Source organism: Chiloscyllium plagiosum, unplaced genomic scaffold (genome assembly GCF_037043375.1).
Source record: "Chiloscyllium plagiosum isolate Xiang-an unplaced genomic scaffold, Cpla_swu_hap1 HiC_scaffold_24, whole genome shotgun sequence".
Lineage (NCBI taxonomy): Eukaryota > Metazoa > Chordata > Chondrichthyes > Orectolobiformes > Hemiscylliidae > Chiloscyllium > Chiloscyllium plagiosum.
Window position 1 is genome coordinate 23,742,792 of NW_028270162.1, and position 25,138 is coordinate 23,767,929.

The 25,138-nt window shown below is 45.2% G+C and overlaps 1 protein-coding gene across 2 annotated transcripts in view; it reads left to right on the forward strand.

Moving 5' to 3' along the window:
• Positions 1–732: 732 nt before the first annotated feature.
• mn1b (MN1 proto-oncogene, transcriptional regulator b) overlaps positions 733–25,138 on the forward strand; it is a 113,164-nt gene continuing 88,758 nt past the window's right edge. For both annotated transcript variants that reach the window (XM_043715618.2, XM_043715619.2), the window contains exon 1: positions 733–4,402. In XM_043715618.2, coding sequence (XP_043571553.2) covers positions 733–4,402 — 3,670 coding nt within the window. The remainder of the gene's footprint in view (positions 4,403–25,138) is intronic.

A 25,138-nucleotide genomic window follows, 5' to 3' on the forward strand; every position in this document is an offset into this window, starting at 1 on the left:
AAGTTTGGAACCACTGTAAGCAGCAGCAGCAGCGGGTGCAGTGTCTTAACGCCCTCCCTTTTCCAGTTCTCACCCCCTTCCCCACTCCTTCCCCTCCGCTTCCCCCACCGCCTGGTTCCTGGGCACTATCGCTGGATCAAGCGAGGAACTCAGCTCCCCCCGCCTCCCCTTTCTCTTGATCGATCAGACTAGCCCCGGGGACTTCAGTTCTCCCAGCGAATTAGAGAGCGGGGGTTGGGGTGGGGGGGGGGGGGGGGCATGTTTTGGGAAGGTGTTAAACAAAGAGAAAATTAAGAATTGATGACTGAACCCGAGAATTTATTTTAAAACCAAGAACTACAAAATAATGAGGACATGAAAGCTGAAATGACATTGTAGAGAGATAGAGAGTGTTTGGAATCACAATGTGAATCTGAGGGTGAGTTTCTTCTTCAATGTCTTTGACATTTTTAAACAATTCTCTTTTAGACTTGAGGTACTGAAGGGGGTGGGTGGGTGGGCTGCATTTATTTTCCCCTCCCTGTTTACTCGTTGATTTTAATTTGGGTGGGGGGGGGGGGGAAGAAAGAATTTTCAAATCCTCTATTTGTTTTTTCTCTCTGTCTCTCTGGGTTTTGCGGTTGAGATTAGCCCCAGGGACTCCCTCCCGGTTGACATGCCGTACTGATCAGGTTGGCCTGGGGTGGGGGTTTGGGGGTGGGGTGGGGTGGGGGGCGGGGGATTTGGGAAGTTATGTACAGCCTGGATCAGTTCAGCAGGAGCGGCGGTGGCCCGGGTGGGGAGAGAAACTTCAGCCAGGCAGCAGCCCTGGCTATGTCGGCTCACTACAAAAGCCCAACTTTCCCCGGGGCCAGTGGCAGCGCAATGGACGAGCAGACCCTGGGTCCCCTGGAGCCCCCCATGCTGGGCCTGGGGATGAACCCGGCCTTGGGCGGGGAAGCGTACTCCTTCCACCCCCGAGGGGGCCACTCGGAGCTGCACCAGGCTCCGGCAGCAGCAGCGGGGGGGAGCGCGGCGGCGCCTCCTCCTGGTGGACCGCAGCAGCCGCAGGCTCCACCGCCGCCTCCTCCGGCAGCGGCAGCGCCCCCGCCCCAGCCCCAGGCCACTCACGGCTACTTCCCCGGCGGCCCCCACCCACACGGGCACCCCCACTTCAGCGGCAGCTTCTGCGGCACCGAGCCCGGCCATTCGTGCCTGCACGGGGGGCGCCTGCTGGGCACCGCCGCCGCCTACAGCGGCAACCCCCTGGCCGGGCAGCCGCACGCCTTCGGGGACACCTATGACCCACTGGGGGAGAACCAGGCTGGAGGAGGGGCAGCTGCTGCTGCTGCAGGAGGGGGGCCAGGCGAAGGCTTTGCACAGCAGGCACCACCGGTGGGGAGGTCAGGTAACCTCTCAGACTACCACCAGCACCATACCCCGTCCTCCAACCACACGCCCTGCCTCCCCCTGGACCAGTCCCCCAACCGAGCTGCTTCCTTCCACGGCCTGCCAGCCTCTTCCTCCTCCGAGGCGCATGGACTGGAACAGAGGCGCCTGCAGAGCCAGCCAGCAGTGGACTCCATGGAGTACAACTACCAGAATGAGCCCTCCGCCAGGCCCTTCGACATGCCTGTGTTCTCGCCCTCCGAGTCTGGTGCCCAGCTCCCTCACTACGGCCCGGGTAGACATGTGCCCGGGGGCAGCTTTCCTGCCAACACCACTATGCCCAGGACCCCTGGCCTGGTGAGCTTGGGCAAGGTCCACCCTCAGCAGCAGCAGCACGGGGTGTTCTATGAAAGGTTTGGGAATGCTCGGAAGATGCCCGTGGGCATGGAGTCCAGCGTGGCTGCCAGGAATCCTCTCATGCAGCAGCAGGCGGGTTTGCTCGCGCGGCAGAACTCTTGTCCCCCAGCGATACCCCGGCAGCAGCAAGCAGAGACAGGGCCTCCGACCTCCAGTCTCCAGGACAGCGGGGCAATGATGCCGAATCAGCACGCTCCTTTTGAGTACCCCATTCAAAGATTAGAGAACAGGAATATGCACCCTTACACTGACCCTATGTTCAACATTCAGCAACAGCCCAATCAGAGACTACAGCATTTTGATGCTCCGTATCTCAATGTGGCAAAGAGGCCAAGGTTTGACTTTCCAAATAACCACAACGTGGACAATTGTGCTACTTGGAGTAGCAACAGTATGCACAACGCAAGTTTGGAAAATCACTTATCACCCTCAGCATACCCTGGGCTTCCCAATGAGTTTTCACCACCTGGTCCAGAGGGCTTCCCTCCAGGACCTCCTCTGCAGCATCCAGGGACTGATCAACAGTCCCTGCAGCAGCGGCAAAACATGCTGATGATGTTCAAGCAGATGGTATCGAGGAACCAACGGCACAGGATGAGGCAACCTGAACTTCAGCACCTCAGCCACCACGCCGATGTCAACCAAAACAGCATAGTGCACAGCGGGCAGGTGGCAAACATGTCGCAGCCTGGCTTTGAGAGGGAAAGTGGTGGGAGGATGCCCAGTTTCGATCCTCAGAATCCACAGATGGGCCAGGAAAATGCCTGGTTCCCTGGCCACCACCCATCGGGCGAAATGCTTCAGAGAAGGATGGGTGGATCCGCTGTGCCCCCTGAAGGCAGCCCCCATGAATCTGTCCAGATGAACTTACAGCAGAATGGTTCAGGCATGCTGTTCAGGCCGGGTGGGAATGGACTGGGGATGCAAGAGCCAATGAGAATGCCGGGTGACGGACATGTACAGGGTTTACACTCACCTGGGATGCATTCCCAGTTTGGCAACAGTATGGGCAATGTCGCGCAGATGCAGTCACCCAGCGGGGGCATGGGTCTCCCCAGCACGTCGACTGATCGAAGAGCCGGACCTGATTTCCAAGGTACCCCAATGGGCGGACAACCAGGCTTTCCATTTGGGGGGCCGAACCGACCCTCTAACCCACACAACAATCCCCCTGGAGTACCCCCATCGCCTGGTAACTACCCACCCCAATCTGAATACCAAACCAACCAGCGGCCCTCCATGAGCAAGATAGGGTCCCTGTCGCTGGGCTCCTTCAGCAAACCCGGTTCAAAGGATAACACCATTTATGGACAGAGTTGCTTGGCTGCCCTGTCCACGGCTTGCCAGAACATGATTGCCAGTTTGGGTGCTCCAAACCTCAACGTCACCTTTAACAAAAAGAACCAGAATGAAGGGAAACGGAAACTGAGTCAAACTGAGCAAGACAGCGTTGGGCCAAGCAGTGGGAGTGGTGGTGGGAATGTTGGTGGGCCCCCGACTGGCAGCACGGGCAATGGGCCCGAATATTTCCAAGGCAGCGCTCAGCAGAATAGTCAGATGGGGGTCTCTGGTGGTGGGAGTGGCAAGCTGGGCACGTCTACAGTGCAGAATAGCACCCAGGGGCCAAACCCGCCTTCCCAACCAGAGTGCAACCTGTCCCCAAACTATGCCTTGGAGGCCATCCCGAGTGAAGGCAAAGGACAGACTGGGCGAGGAAGAGGCCGGAGAAAACGGGATAGCGGCCACGTCAGCCCGGGGAATTTTTTTGACAAATACTCGGCTGAAAATGTGAATCCTGGGGTCAGTCCAGGGCAGCAGGGTCAGTCTAGCCACGCTGGTGACCGAGGTGGGACCCCGCAGGATAAATCCCTCACCTCCCCATCCTGGGCAAAAGGGAATGACCTCCTGCTCCCTGACCAACCTGACCTCATGTCCTCCCTGGATAGTGGAATTCAAAGTGTGACAAAATCAGATGGCAGCTCGCCTCAGGTTGACTTCTCGGACGACGTCAGCAACAACTATGGCAATGAAGACGAGGTGTCCTCGAGCTCTGACAACAACATACCCAAGGCCACCCGGTTGGTGACCAGCTCCCCCAAGCTGCAGCGAGCTGATCACGGGCTGCTCAGTGGCCAGAAATCCATGGGCCATGGCATGCTCAATGCACACCCCAACAGCAACACTACCTCCAACACGGGGCCTGGCGCCGACAGCTTCGGGCTCGGCAGCACTGGCAGTGGGCACCCGGGTACACCGGGTATGGAGCAGGTTCGCACCCCAACCAGCACATCGACCCAGGACGAGATTCACCCGCTGGAGATCCTGCAAGCACAGATTCAGCTGCAGCGGCAGCAGTTCAGCATATCTGAGGACCAGCCGCTCGCCATGAAGAACAAAAAGGCCGAGTGCCCCGGCCAGAATGGGGACACAGAACTGGCTGCTTGTAGCACGGACAATAGTAAGGCTGCCATCAGCACTATAGACATTGAATCATTGATGGCAGAGCATAACTCTACCTGGTACATGCCCAATGACAAGGCCATGATGGATCCACAGGATGAAGACAAGCAAATGGCACCGTGGGAAAAAGCCAAGTCTGCAAGTACCAACAAAGAAGGTAACTCTCTTGATTACTTTACTACATACTACACCATCACTTGCTCAGCCACCTTTTGTTTTAATGCTTTTGAGGGTCTCACCATTTTTAGTTCCAATTTGAACAGAAAAAAAAAACACAATTGCAATTGCATAATTATTTCCCTATTGGAAAGATGCCTACAGGATGTTAGGGTGAGTTCTAGGTGGTAGTGGTGCTCTTAACCAGCAAGTGGCTGTGGAGAGAAAGGCAAGGTTTTCTCACATTGGTGAGGAGTGCTCACACTTTCAGGTCAAGGACAACGCTTGTAATGGTGTGAAGCCAGGGTTTTTGGTTAGGTATGCAAAACGGGGTCGTTCTAATCAATATTAATCGGGTACTTCATTAAGCAACAGCAGGAAGACCACCAGAGGGGTAGTGCAGACTGAAGTCATGCCATTCATTTTCCAACAAAGTCACTTTTACCGAATCCTTCAGATTTGCAATCAGCGAGCGAATTTTCTCGATGAACTAAAGCCGAATGGGAATGTGTAGAGACTATTACAGATGTAGCGGTGTGAGAGGGCTCCTCCATTGTTATACCCGGGTGGCTGTGCTCGATCTCTTCATCCCCCAGCATGTGCTGTGGGCTTTCCATTCCCCCCGCCCCCCACCCCGGACTTATTTAATTAACCCTCCCACGTCTGCCCTAGTGGTTTGTGAGTCAAATTCCTGGCCAGAAGAGGATTCAGGGTCGATTCAGATTGGTCTTGAGTTTCTTGATCGATACCTCATCTCCACCTCGACTGTAATAAGTATTCATTAGAAATCCTCAGGATAGTTTCGACATGAGGCGGCGTGAGAAGCAGGGGGTGTTGCCGGGGCTCGAAGAGTCGCTGCTTATATTCCTTTAAACTGACCTAAAACAATGTTTATTCTCGGAAGAGGCGGAGGCTTTAAAACTGTTCAAGGAATTGAAGGGACAAACGAAAGAGATGCATTCAGAATTTTCCCGGGAGTTGTTCCCATTGGAATATTTTACTGACATTTTATATCACTTTCACATCTGTTTGTTACAACTTTGGTTTCTAATGGAATAAATGTTGACGGGGGGGGGGGGGGGGGGGGCAGTGGAGTGGAAGTATATTTTGTTGGACATCAAAATTGCACTGGAGACTGACCACCTTCCAGTTTCTGAGCGAAACTACACAACAGGTTCGACGTGCTGTTCTGCCTGCCCTGTTTAGCTTGACTTAGTTTCCAGCTCACATCTTGAGTTTGCTGTCTCTCCCCTAATCCACAGACTTGGCTCGGCCAGATATTGGTGGGGGGGGGGGGGGGGGGGGGGGGTGGTTTGCTGTAGAAGTTTGGACGGCATCATTTGATAGCTGCAGTCCGAATGCCATTCTAGCTTGGGTGTGTGAGTTGTGAAAGGTAACCCTGCTGCTCGCTCCTTTGTTCTGTTTAATACCAAGCCCAGTAGGGTTGGATTTCAGAGCTGGCGTGTTTAACATGCAAGACTTGTATTGGCGAGCCCCGCATCAGCATTCTCGGAGCTTCTTGCCGGCAAGGACATACACATTGCTGTGGAGAACCTTCTTCCCATTTTTCAATGTAATTGCACAGTCTCCTTTTTGGCTTTTCTGTGTTCACAACAGTTAAGGTTCCCTGGATCAATAGCTGGTTAGCAGAATTCCTCCACAACTGCCTCTTTAGTTTAGCTGAGGAATGCATTCGAAATCAACCTCTATCGTGTGGACTTAGTGACCTGTAACATTTACTATCGATGAACTACTTTGTTGAAGTGTTCCCCAGCTTAGCACACACTCTGACACGCACACATGCCGTCAAAGCAACATCGATGTACACTCTTGACACGTAATCACAGGCACACATTCAAATCCATCCAATCACACGGATTAACCGTTACACTTGCACATTCGGACTCTGGCGGAGGTATAGCAGCGCAGGTAGAAACGTTCACACAGACACAAACATTAATTCAGAAGCGCATCTCGCCCGCACAAATGCAATGACAATGCGGCTAGCGAAACACCAGAATTCACTCTCGGATATACTCGCATATACAAGCATTCACACTTGGCTTACCCACAAGTGTTCACGCATATAGACGCACAATTCACACTCAGGTTACACAAGTATTTACACTCTCGCAAAAACACAATCCACATTCTAGCCACGCACTGGGCTGACCCTCAGATAAACGCGCACCCACCATATCCACATTCACACCCGCTCCATACTGATCTGGGGTTTTAAAAGAACACACTCTGGACTTCCTTGGTCCAACTCTTCCACCATGTTCTCAGACTGCCATGCAGCTCAAACAGGGTCAGGTTATTGCGTTTGCAACATGATTTAAACGTTTGGCTAACTTAACGAATTTTACTTTCTAAACAAACCACTCTTAAGTTTACTGCAGTTACGGTGAGAAACTGAGTAAAATGTGCGGGTTTACAAGTGGGGGAAGATCTGAGGGGTCTTTTTCTCTGGATTAAGGATTTGAATCGAAGAAGGTGACTCTTTGGAAAGTTGATAGAAGTGAATGTACTGAATAAAAGTTGACGTCTGGGGTGGAACGCGACAACCGCGTTTGCTTGTGTCCTTTTTTTAAAAAAATAACTTATGCTTTGTGAGCAAAGAGCTTTGGGTTTTTTTTTTGTTTTAATAACAGAGGGTAATGGATGTTCAGGAAGCGATTGACATTGTCAGAAAGCAGCCAGAGGACATAACAATCGATAGCCCATTATATGGCGAGAGGTTTCCATCAGCAGAGAAACGGCCTGGAATTTACCTTCACGGCCTCAGTTTTCACTCCGGGGTCAAACCTCCTTCCCAGACACTTGGAGCAGACTGCAAGCCACTTGCACAGAACAAACCACTCTCTTATCAACATTCACACAGAAAGCGGCTTGGGGTTACATCAGCAGCAGATTCTGTCCAGAGTTCCATTTGTTTGATCCGGGACACCTTGACTGTGGTCAGATTGTCAACTCCGCCCGCCTCCCCCAAACTTCTTTCAGTCGTTCAGGCGGATTCGAGCTGCCAAATGTGGGGACAATTCACTATTTTACTAAACCGTGTGTGTGAAACCTCTTGCGGGAGAGCTGGTACTTGTGTAGGATGGGGACTGCTAGATTGGTTTTACAGACAGCATTCTTGTACACTTGGCGATAGAATTGGGAATAATTGGCGGGGGGGGGGGGGGGGGGGGTGGTGGTGGTGGTGATGAGGGGATGTTTCTGTCTGGATTCTTGCTTTGTATAGTTGAGGAGTTGTGTTGTGTCTGGCTTCTGTACGTGGTACAATGGGAGTGAATGGACGGGCAGTCCAGCCCGCTGTGATCCTGTGCAGAAATGGGCTCCGTGTTTATCTGCACTAACTGTATGAGTTCGACATTGTCAATTCTTGTACAGTTCACTTGGAATTGGAAACGCACTTGCTGACTGCAAAGGCCAACAGCCACGGTTTGTCAGGTGGTGTAGGCTTCTGAATGTGATAGATGGCACTCGCTGAACACTGTAATGTGTTAGATTCAGTTTCACCCGCAGTGGCAGCTTCAATAACCGGATTCAATTTATTTTAAATTGTGAAGTATACTCCACTATGGTATGGTTTACTAATTGATACCATTAGTACTTTAACTCCCAGATATTCGGGCTGTGATATGTTTCAGTGGTGCGCTGTTAGATCTCATGGGCTAGTTGCAGTAACGCTGTGGGATTGTTTGGTGAGGTGTGAATTGGTTGCTCTAAAACTCGGGGTGATTTCCTAACTGAGAGTTTTGCTACGGCCAATGGAGTGAAGAGAAACACATTTGTTTCTCGGGAGCTGAAACATTCCCGGGGGGTGGTGGGGGTAACCCTAAGTACCTGCCAGACGTTTTTTTTACACATGTAAAAGCTGCTAGAAGACCAGACAGTGAAGAGGAAGTGGTCTTCTGGCAAACTGATAGCAAAAACAGGAGGAAACGAATAACCGAGGGGCGCACGTGCAGACGGACGGGAAAATTAATCTTCTTCGACGCAAAACGTTTTACTTAACAATGGGGTGCTGATGTTTTGGGTTTTTGGAAACCTCCCTGGTCGTGTTAGCAAATATCGAGTAAAGAATGGGGATTAAATCAGTGGCGGGCGGGAAGGATTTAGATTTAACACGGATGTAGAATTTCTTCCATGCACCAGAAAGGCTGGAGTGAGCCCCTTAATCAACTTTAGCTGAAAGAACCCTGGAGAATTTCCCATTGTCACTGAAGCTATTCTCCTGAATATCTTAAAGATTGACAATGGACAGAGGCGACTAGAAATAAAAAAAAACTGCTGGTTCAATCTGAGATTGGGATTTGCACGAAATCTGGGCATTATGCGCTGCAGGGAAAAAAAAATACCCAAGGAGTTTTTAATCTAACCTGTAGTGAGATTGCAGAATTTCATGTGTTTGACCCTGGTCCTAGGTTAGAGAGAGAGAGCGGCGGGGGGTGGAATAAACAGTATCAAAGAACTTGCTGCGATTTGCCGCGCTCTCGGAATGATCCGGTTTAAACGGGCAGCAGAACTGGCAGTGGGTCCTTGGTGTGGACGCGGCTATCCCGCTCCAGGCAGCGCTTTGACTGGGACTGGAGGCGGCTGCTTCGCCCGGACTTCGTGCGCTCTGTGCCGCCGTGGGCGAGGCTCCTTCTCCCGTGACGCGCTGCGGATTTTCGGGTGCAAGGGATCACAGGGTTTGTGGTTTAACAGGAGTGCCTTCGCTTTCTCTTTCCGCCAAACCACTGGGGGTTACTGTCTAGAAAGGGGAGTCACTATCCTGGATTCAATTGCAAAATATCCTAAAAGAACTCAACCCCGTCTCTCTAAGGAGACTGCAATTTGAAATCTGATATGAAATGCCATTTCTTACATATTTGGTCTGTTCTTGGCTCTGTATGTGTGTATGTGAAAGACAGTGCCATAACACAGGGACTTAGTCACAGGTACTGACACTTGAATACATAGACCTACTCTTAAACGTACAAACTGTCACACACTCTCCCTTCAAGCCACACACTGACCCACCCACGCAGCTTTTATGCAGATACAGCTCACTGTGTCATTCAAATACTGCAGGCGAGAATTATTTCATGCTGGTGAAGCCAGCGTCTTGCTCCAGTCCGGTTCTGAAGTGAGCGCAAATATATTTCCTGTCAACTAGATTAACCCCACTTTTGCATTCAGTCTCCGGTGATTATTTATTCATCTGTTTTTCCTCCCATTAGTTGTGTTTTAATTTAAAACAACCTTCCTTCAGGCTCTTAATTCGATGCGATTACAATCTGTGCAAACTGCAATGTGAGTGAAAATCTAAACAACTCGAATGACTGAGACTAAGTGCAAGGAATAGCAGAATAGCGGGAGTGTTTGAGTGAAAAGACAACATTGGTGAGAAAGCCAGGTTCCTGAGCGACATAGCAGTGAAATCTTTACAGCTAGCTCCACACAATTGTAATCAGTAAATAAAGATGGGAATAAACGCGTGTTCAGCTTTATATCAAAGACCTTTTCATCTATTAAAGGAGATGCCAAGTAATGGTCTGTTGGGATATTTGATTTTCTCTTCAATAAGAGACTGTTCATCTGCAGAAATTGTTTGCAGCCACTCTGGGCTTGATACAGATTTTGCTGATCGTTCCTGTCAGTGTTTGGCACTCTGTTAGATTGTCTAATTAATTTCGTTCACACTAACAGTTAATTTTAAAAGAAAAAAATGTAAAGCTCGTTGCATTAAAGTCTGCCAACTTTGAGGCATTGATGTTGCATTCAACTCATAAAGGTTTTGAATATTTCCATCACATGTTTACTGCAAGCAGAATGCGAGTCATCAATGACATTTTTCAAATAAATAAATACATACATTTGTAGTGCGATGACTCTTCTGGAGAATGAGGTGCAATGTTGGTGAATTGACTCTTTCAGCTATTATATAAGCTTCTTCCTTACTCCCTCCCTCTCTCTTATAATGTGAGTTTTAAAGCAAAAATATACTGACCTATAGTTTGAGAACTTATCATCTTGGGTTCATAATATTGCAATTTTGTAGAATTCTATGTGTTGTCACTAAGATTCCACTGTCAGAAAATAGACTTGCCTTTAGTTAAGACACAGCAAAGATGGACACTTTGGCGTTAAAATTATGCACATTTGGCATCCGCATGTCATATAGTACATTTGTAGATGATTCCTTTTCTGTTGCTGAAGGCATTAACTGATTTAAAATAAATTTAGAGAAATTGTAACACCTCCACTAAAATACTGAATATGCTGTAAAAATAGTTTCATAAGGATTCAGATGGCATTCATAATCTAAATTTCATGTGCAATGTTTGTGTCCTGCTATTAACACAAAGTATTTATTTTTAAAAAGAACTGGTGGTTTCGTTTAGTCTAAATCTAGTTAAAACTCTCTTCTTCCCAATGTGACGTGCATTCCTGCCAGTCAAATACACTTCACAAACGGGCATTGTTGGTGGTGAGTTTGAAATGGAACAGCGTAGTTACTTGAAAAAAAAATGTCCATAGGTCTAATTGATTAACCTAGCTAGACATTTTACAATATTCTTCATTTACTTTTCTGGAAACATATCCATTGTTTATCCTGTTTGCTTCACTCTCATTCCATGAGAATTCAATCTAAAAATCAAATAACCTATATGTAGAAAAATATTGTTGGAATTTCTTCTTATTCCTAGCCTTCCCTTTTTTTTATCACTGTAAAAAGAGTCTCATTTCTTTTTCAGCAACAATCGTCTAGTTCCATGTAAACAAGTGATTAATTAAACTTTTGTGAACACTTTACTAGTGACAATTTTTTAAATTTCCCTTTGGAGGATTGAAGCATAGAATTTTACACATCAGAAGTAAGGCCATCTGAAGGTTACCAATCTAAAAAAAACTTTAATTCCATTTGCCCAACATTTCCAAACTTGAGGTGATTCATCTCAATGCTTGATATAAATCAGAGTGAGTGTGAAGAACATTTTGAGGTTAAAAAACATTTTGAGGTGCCATGCTGTCCAGCAGTGCAATGCTTTCACACACTGTTATCCTATGCACCAGAGTTCCACCTCTGCCTCCCATTTCTGACACTACCCACCCTAATTCCACATCTTCAGGAAAACATGGAAGGATTTACTTTGTTGAATGTGATCAGAGGAAAACTGAAGATGCATTGGTTTACCTGTTACAATTCAAAATAGCATAGTCAACACATCTCTTTATATTATATATTTTAAATTTATAGCTTTATTAATACAAACTTAAAATAGGCCTGCTAGACTAAGTACAATTTTAAATGTCATTCTCGTCACCACCCTTATATTGGTGACGTGGTGCTGATAATTTCACCTCTGTGAGAGCTGTATTTCTGGGACTGGATATCTTGTTTCAGTCTTAGTTGAGGAAGACTGCAGTGAAGGTGTTAATTACTCCTTCCATAAATAGCCCACTTATTACAAATCCAATTAAAGTAGAGCTTTATTAGGTATTATCTGGAAACTAATTCATATTTAGCTTTTTTTAAAAAAATTGATCTTATGTTCCAAACCATAACAATGAAGAGGTTCTACCTGTACTTTTCAACATAGTGCAGTCAAACATCATGGAAAGATGAGGTGGGACAGATTCTTTAAATGACTTCATGTGTTGAGCTTAAATCTGGCTTTGAAAGACATTAGAAATGTCCTTTGGGTTCATTCTGGGAACTGGCTGAACTGAATAAAGTAAATCCAACGTTCAATGTTGTCAGTGGTGAGGGAGCTGCGTGGTTCCTGGGTTGGTGAAAGGCTACATTTTGCCTTGACACCAGGTCAGGTTGGGCATACGGTCCAGAAAATGCCTGCACATTTGATGGGTAGAAGACTGCCTGTGACACCTTCCTTATCTTTCACACCCACAATCAGATAGCCTGCGAAAAGTCACTGCTTTGATTCACATATACAGAGTAGACATTTGGCTGAGATGCTTGAAAGATCTTGACATTATATTGAAAGTCAGTGCCTTAAGAAGAAGCCGAAAAACATTATTCTGGGCATAAAGAAAATTAATTATGCTTCATTTATTAGACTAGAAAGAAAATAGTTACTTATTTTACTGAGAGCACGAGTTGTCAGTTTCCATGGCCATTGCAAATTTTAGGACATTTGTATGCTATTGTCTTAATAATATGAGTGTAACCTTGAGGACATCAGTCGGTTTCATTGGTAATTTCTGTAGGAAGTTGTAGAAATGGATCAGAAAGTCAGCATCAATGTGTGTTTTGGTGTAAGGAGTGCCCAATGCTTTGAAGGAGGGTTAATTTTTCAGCCTCTGATAGTGCCTTGTTAATCTGGTGTTTTTTTTACAACTTCTTTCTCTGTAGCCTGCAGAGAGGATCACCTGCCTCATTTTCCTCCTAGATTTCAATGAAACTACATTGGATGGTTTCAATAAAAGGGTGATTACTCAGCAACGCCAGTCATGACCCAGGGTTGAAACACAGTCCTTGACCGTTCTTTTAAGGGTATGCCAGTCCAGGTTTTCTAGTCAACATTATTTTAATACCCTCTGGACCCAATGTATTTTAATTAACAACCTGCCGATGTTAAAATAACAATTCTTTGAAAAATCTAGGATTGTCATTCCTTTAATGAACACAATCAGAACTGTTAAAGACACTGCCAGTCTTACTACAAATGTAACAGGTCCTTTTACAGACACTGTTAGTTCTGTCGTGGACCTTGGCATCATATTATAGATACAGCCGGCTTTCTTACAGACACTATCAACTATGGCATAAACACTTGTGAAGCATGTTACAAATACAGTCGGTCTTTTTATGGGCACCATTCATCATAAAAGGAATCCAGTAAATTCTCATACAACTGTTTGTCCCTGGATGGAATTTGTCAGTCGTATCATGAATACAGGCAATCCCATTACAGGCAACATCAGTCATATTGTAGTATAGCCAGTCCTATTAAAGCTACTAAAACAGAAATTTCTGGAGAAACTCAGCAAGTCTGGCAGCATCTGTAGGGAGAAAACAAAGCTTACGTTTCAAGTCCTGAGACCCTTCTTTAGTACTGACACACTGAAGAAGGGTCTTTGAACTTAAAATGTTAATTCTGTTTTCTCTTCACAGATGCTGCCAAACCTGCTGAGTTCCTCCAGCAATTTCTGTTTTAAATTCAGATCTTTAGCACCTGCAGATCCTTGCTTCTTTCTATTACAATGATGTCTGTCCTGTCACAGACTATTTCTGATTATGACATAAGATATATATAGGACGTAGGATGAGATGGAATTTTATTTAACATCAATGATTATGACTTTGCTTTACAAAGGCATTGTAGTTACAAAATAAATGCAATGCTGAAAATGAACTCTGGGCACAACCTATCACCTGCACAATGTAATGTGAGATACCATGGAGGGGGGAATCTTACTCCACTTCACTCTATGGGTTTGAATATCTTCCTTGTACTTGATAAGTTTAATAAGAGTGTATAGCAGGAACCACCTTCACATTCCTGGATGTGTGGAAGAAATCAGGAATTGGGGTTACAGTAATGTGTAAACAGACTGAGTGAAATTCAAACTGATGGAAAATAAATTTCTGATTTTGTTTTAATTGATTCAGTGGCAAAGTATAATGGTGTTATTGTTAACCTCCGTTCTTTACATTAAGGAAGGTTGTGGCCTGATAATTATCCAACGATCTCTGAAAAGTGTTTTTTTGCTTGTGATACCACATGGCCAAATGGCCTGACAATATTTATTGGACATAAGCAGGTAACATGATCACTTGGGCAAATCAATAGAAAGTACCTGGCATCTTAAGAAAAAATGATTTGCAACTTCATGAGAGGAGGGACACAGTGAGTGTCAGTGCTTTCAGGAGAGGAGTGAACCCAATGTGTGTCAGTGCTTTCGGGAAAGGAGTGACTCCAGTGTGTGTCAGTGCTTTAGGGAGAGGAGTGGCCTCAGTGAGTGCCAGTGCTTTTGGGAGAGGGGTGACCCCAGTGTATGTCAGTGCATTCAGGAGGGGAGTGACCCCAGTGAGTGCCAGTGCTTTCGGGAGAGGAGTGACCCCAGTGAGTGTCAGTGCATTCAGGAGGGGAGTGAACCCAGTGAGTGTCAGTGCAATCAGGAGAGGAGTGACCCCAATGTGTGTCAGTACTTCAAGAGAGGTGTGACCCCAGTGAGTGCCAGTGCATTCAGGAGGGGAGTGACCCCAGTGTGTGTCAGTGCCTTCAGGAGAGGAGTGACCCCAGTGAGTGTAAATGCATTCAGGAGGGGAGTGACCCCAGTGAGTGTCAATACATTCAGGAGGGGAGTGACCCCAGTGAGTGTCAGTGCATTCAGGAGGGGAGTGACCCCAGTGAGTGTCAGTGCATTCAGGAGGAGAGTGACCCCAGTGGGTGTCAGTACATTCAGGAGGGGAGTGACCCCAGTGAGTGTCAGTGCATTCAGGAGAGGAGTGACCCCAGTGAGTGTAAATGCATTCAGGAGAGGAGTGACTCCAGTGAGGGTCAGTGCATTCAAGAGAGGAGTGACCCAGTGTGTGTCAGTGCATTCAGGAGGAGAGTGACCCCAGTGGGTGTCAGTACATTCAGGAGAGGAGTGACCCCAGTGAGTGTCAGTGCATTTAGGAGGGGAGTGACTTCAGTGAGTGTCAGTGCCTTCAAGAGAGGAGTGACCCCAGTGAGAGTTAGTGCATTCAGGAGGGGAGTGACCCAGTGTGTGTCAGTGCATTCAGGAGGGGAGTGACTCCAGTGAGTGTCAGTGCCTTCAAGAGAGGAGTGTCCCCAGTGAGTGTAAATGCATTCAGAAGAGGAGTGACCCCAGTGAGGGTCAGTGCATTCAGGAGGGGAGTGACTCCAGTGAGTGTCAGTGCATTCAGGAGGGGAGTGACCCAGTGTGTGTCAGTGCATTCAGGAGGGGAGTGACTTCAGTGAGTGTCAGTGCCTTCAAGAGGGGAGTGACCCCAGTGTGTGTCAGCGCCTTCAGGAGAGGAGTGACCCCAGTGTGTGTCAGTGCTTTCCGGAGAGGAGTGACCCCAGTGTGTGTCAGTGCATTCAGGAGGGGAGTGACCCCAGTGTGTCAGTGCATTCAGGAGAGGAGTGACCCCAGTGTGTGTCAGTGCATTCAGGAGGGGAGTGACCCCAGTGAGTGTCAGTGCATTCAGGAGGGGAGTGACCCCAGCGTGTGTCAGTGCATTCAGGAGGGGAGTGACCCCAGTGTGTGTCAGTGCATTCAGGATCCGAGAACCTGAGGAAGATTCAGTATTTTTAGGAGATGATGGGAAAGACTTAAAGTGGACAAAAAGGAACTCCCTGACCACTATGGTAGGCTGGAAGGGCTCTTAATTATAACAGATGAAGTGCTTCCAACCTATCCAATCACTATAAGTTTAAAGAATTTCTTCCACTCTAATCATCCGTACTTGTTTTGTTCAATTTTGTATGTTTATGGTAGCTATGACTTGCACATTCAGAGCATGATTATAGTTGTGTTTGTGTTTTTAAACTGTTGATGAATTACTTCTGAGTACAATCATTAATACTGAATTTGATTGGTGCATTTATAGCCAACTCTATGAAACTCTGAATATGATACATTGCATAATAGTGTGTGTATACACCAGTATGCCTGTCCATCTGCCTTTGTCTATTGTTCTGCATCTTTATTGCTGGATTGATCTGTCTGTCATCCTCATCTGTTTCTATCCATCTTTGTCCACTTCATCCATACATTTGCACCTACGTGTTTGTGTATTTCTGTCTCTTCTTGTGTTTGCGGTTTTCTTTCTTTCTGTGTCCTTCTGTTTCTATTGTAGCAGTATGTCTTCATTTGTTTTCAGGATTTGTCTTTTTGAGTCTGTCTGCATCTGTGTCAATCTGTGTTTGTGACTGTCTCTGTCCATCCATTTATGCCTGACTGTCTTTGTTCATCTGTCAATCTTTCTTTGTTCATCACTTTATGCCTGTCTCTCAGTGTCCATTGCCATGGTCTATTATGTATATCCATGTCGTTATGATCATCTGCCTGTATCTACTGCCTGTACCTATTGGTCTGTTTGTGTCACTCTATATGCCTGTCCATCCATTTAACTGGGTCTGTTTATATATGTCAATTTCTCCATGTCCATTTATTTGCGTTGATATGGATGCCTGTCTATTTCTGTGTAACTAAATTGGTCTCTCTCTATCTGTCTGGGCTGGATTTCCCAACTGGAGTTATCTTAATATTGTTGTTGATCTATTTAAAACTATGTGTCTGTATGCGTATTTGATCATTTATGTCTATTGGTGCTCTTTTGACAGGCTGGTGGATGGAATGATTTTTAAAAAAGTTTTCTTCCACTAGAACTGCTGAGTGCAACCTGTGCCCTGTTTGATATGCAGCAACTCATGCAAATGCTTTGTGAGTTGCTCTGCTCCTATCAAGCATGTATCTGGAATCAAATTCATTACACCACTTTCCCACAGTGTGTGGAAAGGTTTATGTGATTTTACTGATTCCAGACTAGGCTCATGGCAGGATAGTATAATGTTGATTCCTTCAATGTTTCCAAATGTGATCTCTCATGGAACATGGACTTCCTTGGTAAAAGTACAAAGACGTTTCTTTATCTGCAGTGGGGAATAATGTGTGGCTTGTTGTCAAAAGGAAAATGATTAGAGAAGTAAAATTTTAGCAGGCAGCACTTGTTACCTATTCTGCTTTATTGCTGTGACAGCAAATGCTGGCAATAAGGTGTGACTTGTATTTATTCTCTTTTCCTCTATCTTCTGAAGATATTATTTTAAATGGGTTGAGTGGTGCGGACATCTTAAAGCTGTCAACTTCAAATTTTCACCCGTTAATATTTTCCAGAGAAAGCCTTGGAAAGCAACCAAGAGTAGGACCCCCAGGACCAATGGGAACAGCTGTGTTCCTACCATTGCTCCACTGGCTTAGATCATCAAACTCTGTGAGGTGCAGGGAGTGTCTGGATGATCAATGTCATACTGGATGGTTCTTGTCCAATGCAACAGTCAGGACACCCTTTGTCTGCTTACCTCTCCACTCTCCCTAATACTTTGTCTTCGCTCACTTTGAGTAACTACCATAGTCCCTATTAGATCCTGAAAGCTTGTACATGAGTCACTCCATCAGCAAGTAAAGTCCCTTCCTTTTGTAATCATTCAGGGGAATTGGAAATTGCTGGCTGAGCCATCTCTAAGTAACCTTGAGCAGACAGTGATGAGCTGCCTATTGAAATGCTGCAGTCTGTTTGGTGCAGGTACACACAGCAATATTGGTGGGGGTGGAGATGTTCCATGATTTTGGAATGGAAGTACAGTGATATGTTTCCAAATCAGGATGGTGTGTGGCTCGATGGGAGCTTTTTAGGTGTTAGTCTTCTTATGCATCTGTTGCCCTTGTCCTTGGAAGGTGCTGTCTAAGGAACTTGGGTACATTCTGTAGTGCATTCTTGTTTCACTACCCATTCTCCCAAACACATAAGGCATTGATCATCCTTTTAACCAGGTAGCTGCCAAGAGTGGCAGTTGAAAGTCAGAAATATTTGTAGAACAACGCTGAATCTTCTCCGCAGGACAGACTTTGATCAGGATCATTGTGTATTTAAAAACTTTAGTTCGGGGTAGCTGACACTGACTCATAATTTGGGTGCCAGTGTGACATGTGAACTATTCCCAGGTATTTGATAAGTTAGGAGGTGTTGGAAACCAGCTGGACAATAGGTAAAGTAGCAGGAGGAGAAAAAAACAAATTCAGCACAAGCCAAATCCTCAATGCCCATGCACCTACAGTACTCAAAGCAGTATTGAACCTGTTCAAGAGGTCAGAAAGTGGAGCTGTGCCTTGGAGTGGGGTTACCCAGCCCCGAGTGTCCTGGAGTCTCCAGGCAGTAATGATTAATGGGCACTGCTACAAGGAACCCAGGAGAAAATTCTTAGTGGCTATCAAACACATATTCGCTGCACGTTTGTTTCTGAGTTAGAAAAATATTGGAGATGGGGAAGACAGGCTTTTTGTCATGTGACGGTGGTGATTGAGGTCATGTGATGAAACATCGAGGAGTGCCTCCAGTCAGAATTGGCAACCCAGTACAATACTGGAGTGGGAACTGGGAGTCAAATAGGAATTCTAAAGTGGGAGTGACTAGGAGGACATCAACACCATTTGCGCTCTATGGTGACTATAAACTTGAAGAACTTGAAAATGCTAATCAATGCTCCTCCTCTTTGTTGGGAGTTTTTTTTTGGTGTGGCAATTGCATTTGTAATGAGGAAGAAATGGCTGCTGCATTCTCTTAAACAGTTAAATCCCACCAGGCAAGTTGCTGATTTGAGGGTATTGTGTGATCTGAGGCAGGGGAGAGGAGGGGAAAGAAAAGGACATTTTCTCTCCTCCATCCGCCACGATTGAGCCTGGATTAGATCTTCCTATTCAGCCCCAAACCTGCCTGAGATGGGAAAGGAAAGTTTAGGAGGGCAAGGCCGCTTTCAGGAGCAGCCAAGGAGAAACAATAGTTTCTATCGGCTGTAAGGATCCAGTCAGCTCTGAATATGACCAGTTTATTGTAATTAAAAAGTCTCAACCCGTACAAAACGGCGCAAGTCCTGACTCTGATTGTTCTAAGTACACGGTGTGTTTCATTTTGTTGCCATTCAGAGCAATAGCTCGGAAAATGATTGGATTGCATATATTCTGAAAGGGGCAGCTAGAGAGAGAGAGACAGACAGACATCAGGACCTTATGCTTGACTAACCGTGGAGAACGGTCGTCTTCATCCCGGGCTCCTGCTGTGTTCAGTGGATGGAAGTTGGTCAGTCGTGCAGCAGTTGCTTGCAGTTTGTCAGCACGCTCCAGTAGGTGAAAGGGACAAGCCCGCAGGCCAAGCCAGATATTCAAACTCTGTCCTGTCACTTAAATTCTCCCAGTCGCGCTTAACTACAGTGTACATCTGATTCTCAGGAGTGACCCACGGCAGATTGCAATTTCAAATAACTTCTCAGCTCAGAAGGGAAAGAAACAAAAGCGAAAACAAAATACCCCACGCGCACACAATCAGAACAGGGGCTGAGAAAAAAAACTGTCTCCCTGAAGTATAGCCATTATTTATCGTTTCTCTTGGAAGGGTTCCTAGTTGTGTTTTAAATCCTTGGAGTTTGTAGCGTTTAATGTCCTTTATGATGCTGTATGAAGCCAGTGGAGGCCTATCTTAAAATGAGAGGTAAATCCATCTTTGTTTGGTTTTGGGGTATGAAAAGATTGGAGAGTGCAAGGTTTGAAGTTTAGTTGCATTCTGGAGACTGGCCAACAAAGGGACCAAATCTTACATGCTCAATTTCACCGATTGTAACCACCTGATAAGCGAAAATTCTAATGAAATGAATTGAAATATAAAATTGAATAATGTATTGTTGCTCAGCTCTTGCTCAATTTAATTATTTTTATGTAGGGCGTGGATGGGAATTAGATTTCACACTTGACTGTTTTTGTAGCACAGGAATATGCGCAGCATCCAGTATTTAAAAAGCCCATTTATTTCTTTCCTTTGTTACATGTCACTCCCCCTCCCCCTTACTTCTCCTAGTTTGCCAAAGGACATCCGAATAGTTTTGCAGTCTGACCTGGTGCAGCCTGGAATTTTCATTGCATATGTGAAAATTATCTTTCCCCGTTTGTTCACTCTGTCTGCTCCCCCCCCCCCCCCAAACCAGATAACACAAACCCAGACAATAAGAAGTATAATTCTCCCTGTGCTGCTCTTCTGCAGGCAATAGCTCCCCTCCATTACTTCACCCAAGTGGCCAATCTTAAGTCAGGCTCAGTCAACAATTTATACAGCACTTCCACACAGTAAAGTGTCTGATGATGTTATGCCGAATGATTGTCCTCCAAAATTTAACACTTTTAGGGCAGGTAACCAAAGTCTGGGTCAATGACATTATGAGAAAATGTGAGAAATGAGGTGAAGGGATTTAGGGTATGAATTCTAGGATTTAGGGTCAAGGCAGCTCCAAAGGTGGTGTGATTAATGAATGCAGAAGAAGCCAAAATTGCTGGAATGCAAAGATCTTGCAGGATTATAGGGCTTGGGGTGGAGGGGTTGTGTGTGGAATGTTGCAAACACAGGGAGACGGGAGGTATTGGTGGGAATTTTAAACAAGTTTGAGAATTTTAACATTTTACAGAACGCAAGTGCCTGCAGTCTATTCAGCTATGGACTGAAGATCAGAGAACTGCTGGATTTAGACTTTTTTACGTGCTAAGTTGATTGAAAATAATCATTGTTGTTGGTATTTTACATGACAGCTTAAACATTCTTGTGAATTGACTTTTAAAATCCTAGTTCATGATTGATAATTCCTTTGTAACAACTGCCTGAACTTAAGTGATCTTCTCCAGCCAGATATCTCGGCACTCACCCTCTGCACTACTCTGTGTTTCTTAGTTCCTTCTTGCACACTGGTCAGTGCTAGTTCAGTAATATCCTTCCTGTCCAGTTCTGCTTTATGTTTTGCTTTTATATAAGTTCCATAACTTAATTTGATTAAGTAAACCCAACTCCTTGGAATATATCACACAATTTTATGATTGTTACTTTACACAGAAGTAATAACCGTGTGGCTCTAAGATGAGACATACCTTGTGTTTTCAGAAAGTTTACACAAACAAAAATACTCTTAGTCCGTTCCTGATGATGGTCTGCATAGATTGTGATGGCGCTGAATGGCATTACAAAAGATACATGTGTGGATTACAATTTATGTGCGTATATCCACATATAGGTGTGGTCAGTGTGATCTGTACATGTTCATGCTGCAATGTATAATGTTGCATGGCCATAGCTATATAGAATGATCAAATAAGATGGTTGTAGTTTGTTGAGATTAAGATTTATAAATATACACCCAGGCAGCATGGTTGGAGTTAGAGTGTAATTTTCTTTTTCGAATTTTGAATTAGTTTAGAAGCAGTTTGAACTGTTCTTGTTTGTCGCTTTCTCAGGAATGCCCCCGTTATTGACAGGAATCCATGTTCACTGTCGTGATCCTGCTTTGTGAGTGCATTCGCCTGTCCAATAATTCAGCACATATACTGCTTGCCTTGTTTTTGTTTGCAGATTTCAAAGTGCAGAATCTGGTGAGTTATTAAAAATGAGGCTGCTGCTTTTTCTGACCTGAATTAGTTTTTCAATCAATGTTAATAAGGCAAGAGAAAGGTTAGTATGTGTGCAGGGTTTGAAGGTAGGGTTTGGAGGTTGAGGGTATCGAAGGTGAAGTTATTCAGAACTTGGACTCTCAGGGTGAGAGTGCCAAGGTTTGCTTGCCTCCATGTGCTGGAGTGATGGTAACACGGACCTTAGTTTGGCAGTGGTGTGATGAGCAGTACAGGAGGAGGAGTAAAGAATATTTGTGGATGGTGTCAAATTGTGTTGTTTACACATAGGCCTTAGAACAGTTTTACACCTAAGGAGGTGAACGGTTGCATCATAGATGATAAAACATGGAGTGATGATTACCTAGTATGAGTCTATCCTTATAAAGCTGATATATTTGTTGATTCAATCCATGGCATGTGTTGAATAAGTTAGAATCATGGTTAGAAGAAGGTTATTTGGTCCATTGTGTTCCTGCTGTTGAATTGAAATCACCTGGCACGCTGAGGTCCTGCAATTCACCCTTGAATGCCTGGGATTAGGGTTTGTCAGCATATAATCTGATTTGCTTAGTGATCACCCAGTGGGAGATGTTTGTGGTGTGTGTGTCTGTGGGTGGTTATTGGGGGAGGTCAGGACAAGGTTTGACTGTGGTGCCTTCTGGTGGGAATAGCTTGCTGGCAGTCACTATTCAGAGCGATACTTAATGAACAGGGGCCTTGATGAAGAGGTTCTGCATGGAGCATGCTGATGGGGCATCACCTCAGAAGATTCAGCAATTTCAGGGAGAGAGATTGTTATATTTGTGTTGTCACATGAAGGCTGTGTTGGCTCACCATTTAATCGCCAGTGATCTCGTGACGAAATGCGCTGGGGTGGGTGCTGGAGGAGTGTAGCTCTGATGACCCGTCTGACTGCCCTCTTTATTTTTTTTAGATGCCGTTCTCCACGAGGACAGCTGACACAATGTTGCGATAAAGCAAACGTGTTACTTGTAGTCTGTAGCTGGGCAGTTGGCGTGCGCATGGGCTGAAAAAAAACGTAAAGCTGTTCGAGGTGTTCAGCGTGACATCGGCGCGCAAGCGCGCGAAAAAGAGCACGGTGCGTATTTCCAACTAGGATGTATTGTGCTGAATATCAGTAGAGTTGAATGTTGAGTAGTCATTTCATTGTGCAGTGAATGATCTAAAGCATCAGTTTGATCAAGCAATTGAATTACTACGATACATTGGAACTTGAGAGATATATGCACTTTGGTTTGTTTTGGGTAACAGGACACTTTTAGCTTGGTCCTAGTAAACCATTGACATTAACCTACAATAATGTACTGTCTTCTAGGGGAGGGGTTGAGTTTTTGTTAGGGGTCACAATCCCTGGTCTAGATCTTGCTCTCTCAGAATGCTCCAAATGCTTCATGATATAAGTCTATCGTTTCCTCATGTGATCCATATCATGGCAATGGAGACCAGTAACAAATGGGAGGCTGATCCCTCCTTGCCAGGCTACCCTCCCCTAACTCAGAATAGTCTAATACCACTACATCAGTCCCATTAATAACTCTGTATTAGAGGGCCTCTTCACTTTAGTGTGGAAGCTGGAGTAACCCTGTGTGGAGTACAATGTGGACTAACCCTGCCTCCTCCTCCTTCTGACATTCACGTACTTTGTTTGCTGAAAAGCAAGACTGGGAATAACACTGAAGTCCCATTTTGCAGTTGGGTAGGTTGTCAATAGAAGGTTGAAGACCCATGGAGTAGCGAGCCAATCAAGGTCCAGGATTGTCAAGTCTGATGGAACATTTTCCCGAAGGATTCAGCACATGCCTCTGTGGCCTAATGTCCATGTGTGCAGCATATTGTCTTCCTACACCAACTGAAAAGGAAAAGGACTCCTTGTTAACTGATTGGACAATTCTTGACTGTCAGTCCAACAGTCTTTTTTGCTGTCTCTGTTATTCTGCATGCCCCTATAATCTTCTATCTGGTTGCTTGTGTCTGGGAGATCAATGTTGAATTCCTGGAGACTCCAAGATAACCAGAGAGTTAGCAACCTCCATGAGTGGACAGTGGTTCTCATGGTGTATAAGGTGCTGGACTGCCCAAATGATTGCTATTTGTACAGTATGTTGTTATTTTGATAAATTTCTACATTTATTGAATCTAAAAATACGCTGTCTTTCAAAAATAGAAATGAGAAAAAGGAGAGATTCCCATCTTTAATGTGCTCCTCTGGGGTGATTCAGCAACCCTAATCTCACAGGAAGCATTGGGTCAGTGATAAGAGTTATAATGGTGTAGTTCTGTTTCTCCAAACCACACTTCTGAGCTCAATTTATTGTTTGATGCTGGGAATGTGGGAGTGCAGAATCATTCCTTGTAAACTGCCCCTTCAGAGTTGTGAGTACTTTAGTTTACCAGGCACTTTTATAATCCCAAGATTTTCTGATACTTGACATTCTGCTCTGACGAAACAAATCAGACTCAAAAATACATGGGAGATGGGAACTGCTGTTACCAGTCATTCTTGTAATTGCACACCTCCAGTTGGATTTGAACAATTGGGAGAGCTGTTGGGTCTAAGCTGAATGCTGTTATTGTCTGAGTAGCTCATAATTTCATTTATTTATGGTACTAAATATAAAGCTGAAACATCATTTCATATTTTCTCGGCCTTGTTTTGTACCTCCTGGATACTAGTTATTTGGGCAGGTTGCCATTTTTATAAACTATGAAATTTCCCTCACCATCTGAGAACTATGCACTCAGTGGTGCTGGGGCTAAGGAATGAGATGAAATTCAATGTCAAAAGAATTTCACTTTTTCAGCTGTTTCGAGTGATGCAAAGATGAATTGCAAAGATAGTTGATGACAGGAGGTGATATTTCTTTTGTTTTTATGGCTTTAAATAGATTAGGAAGTAATTGTTACCAATTTTGTCTCTGTATTTCCAATTTAAAACAATCTTTGCCAACGCTGTTTGTAAAATTGGGCTACTCTCACAATGTTAGTGGTGTCCTGAATGAAGACGTCACTGAGCATTACCATTGAACCTGGAGAACTGACCTGATGTTATTCCAAATAAGCACTGAATGGAGCTGAGTACTCTTCATCGGCAATGGGAGGCTTTGGCTACTTTATTCAAGAGCTGTTTTTCATTGTGTGATTGCATGGGTGTTGATGAACTATTTAAACCCAAGGCATCATAACCAAACCCAATCTTGCCAATGCTCACAGGCACACATGGCCAGGGGTGGGAACTCTGGCAAACGATGCCCTTTCGTTGCTCAGGGCCAAATTAACTGCAGAATGTCCATTACTGCAGTAACTGGCATTCACTTCTGAGATCAGAATTCTGCAGTTTGTATGAGGAATTGGCTGAGTGGAATCCATTCTCTGTAATCTTCGCAAGAAGAATAGCTGATTCAAGTTTCAAAAAAGAAAGGAAAAGTTTAAGTAACTGTGGATTGTGAGGTCTGCAGGTATTAAGATGATATATTATTGACTCTCCAGCCTAAGTATGACAAAATCAGCATTTTGTATCTGGATGGTGTGTTTGGGTCAAGCTTGGAGT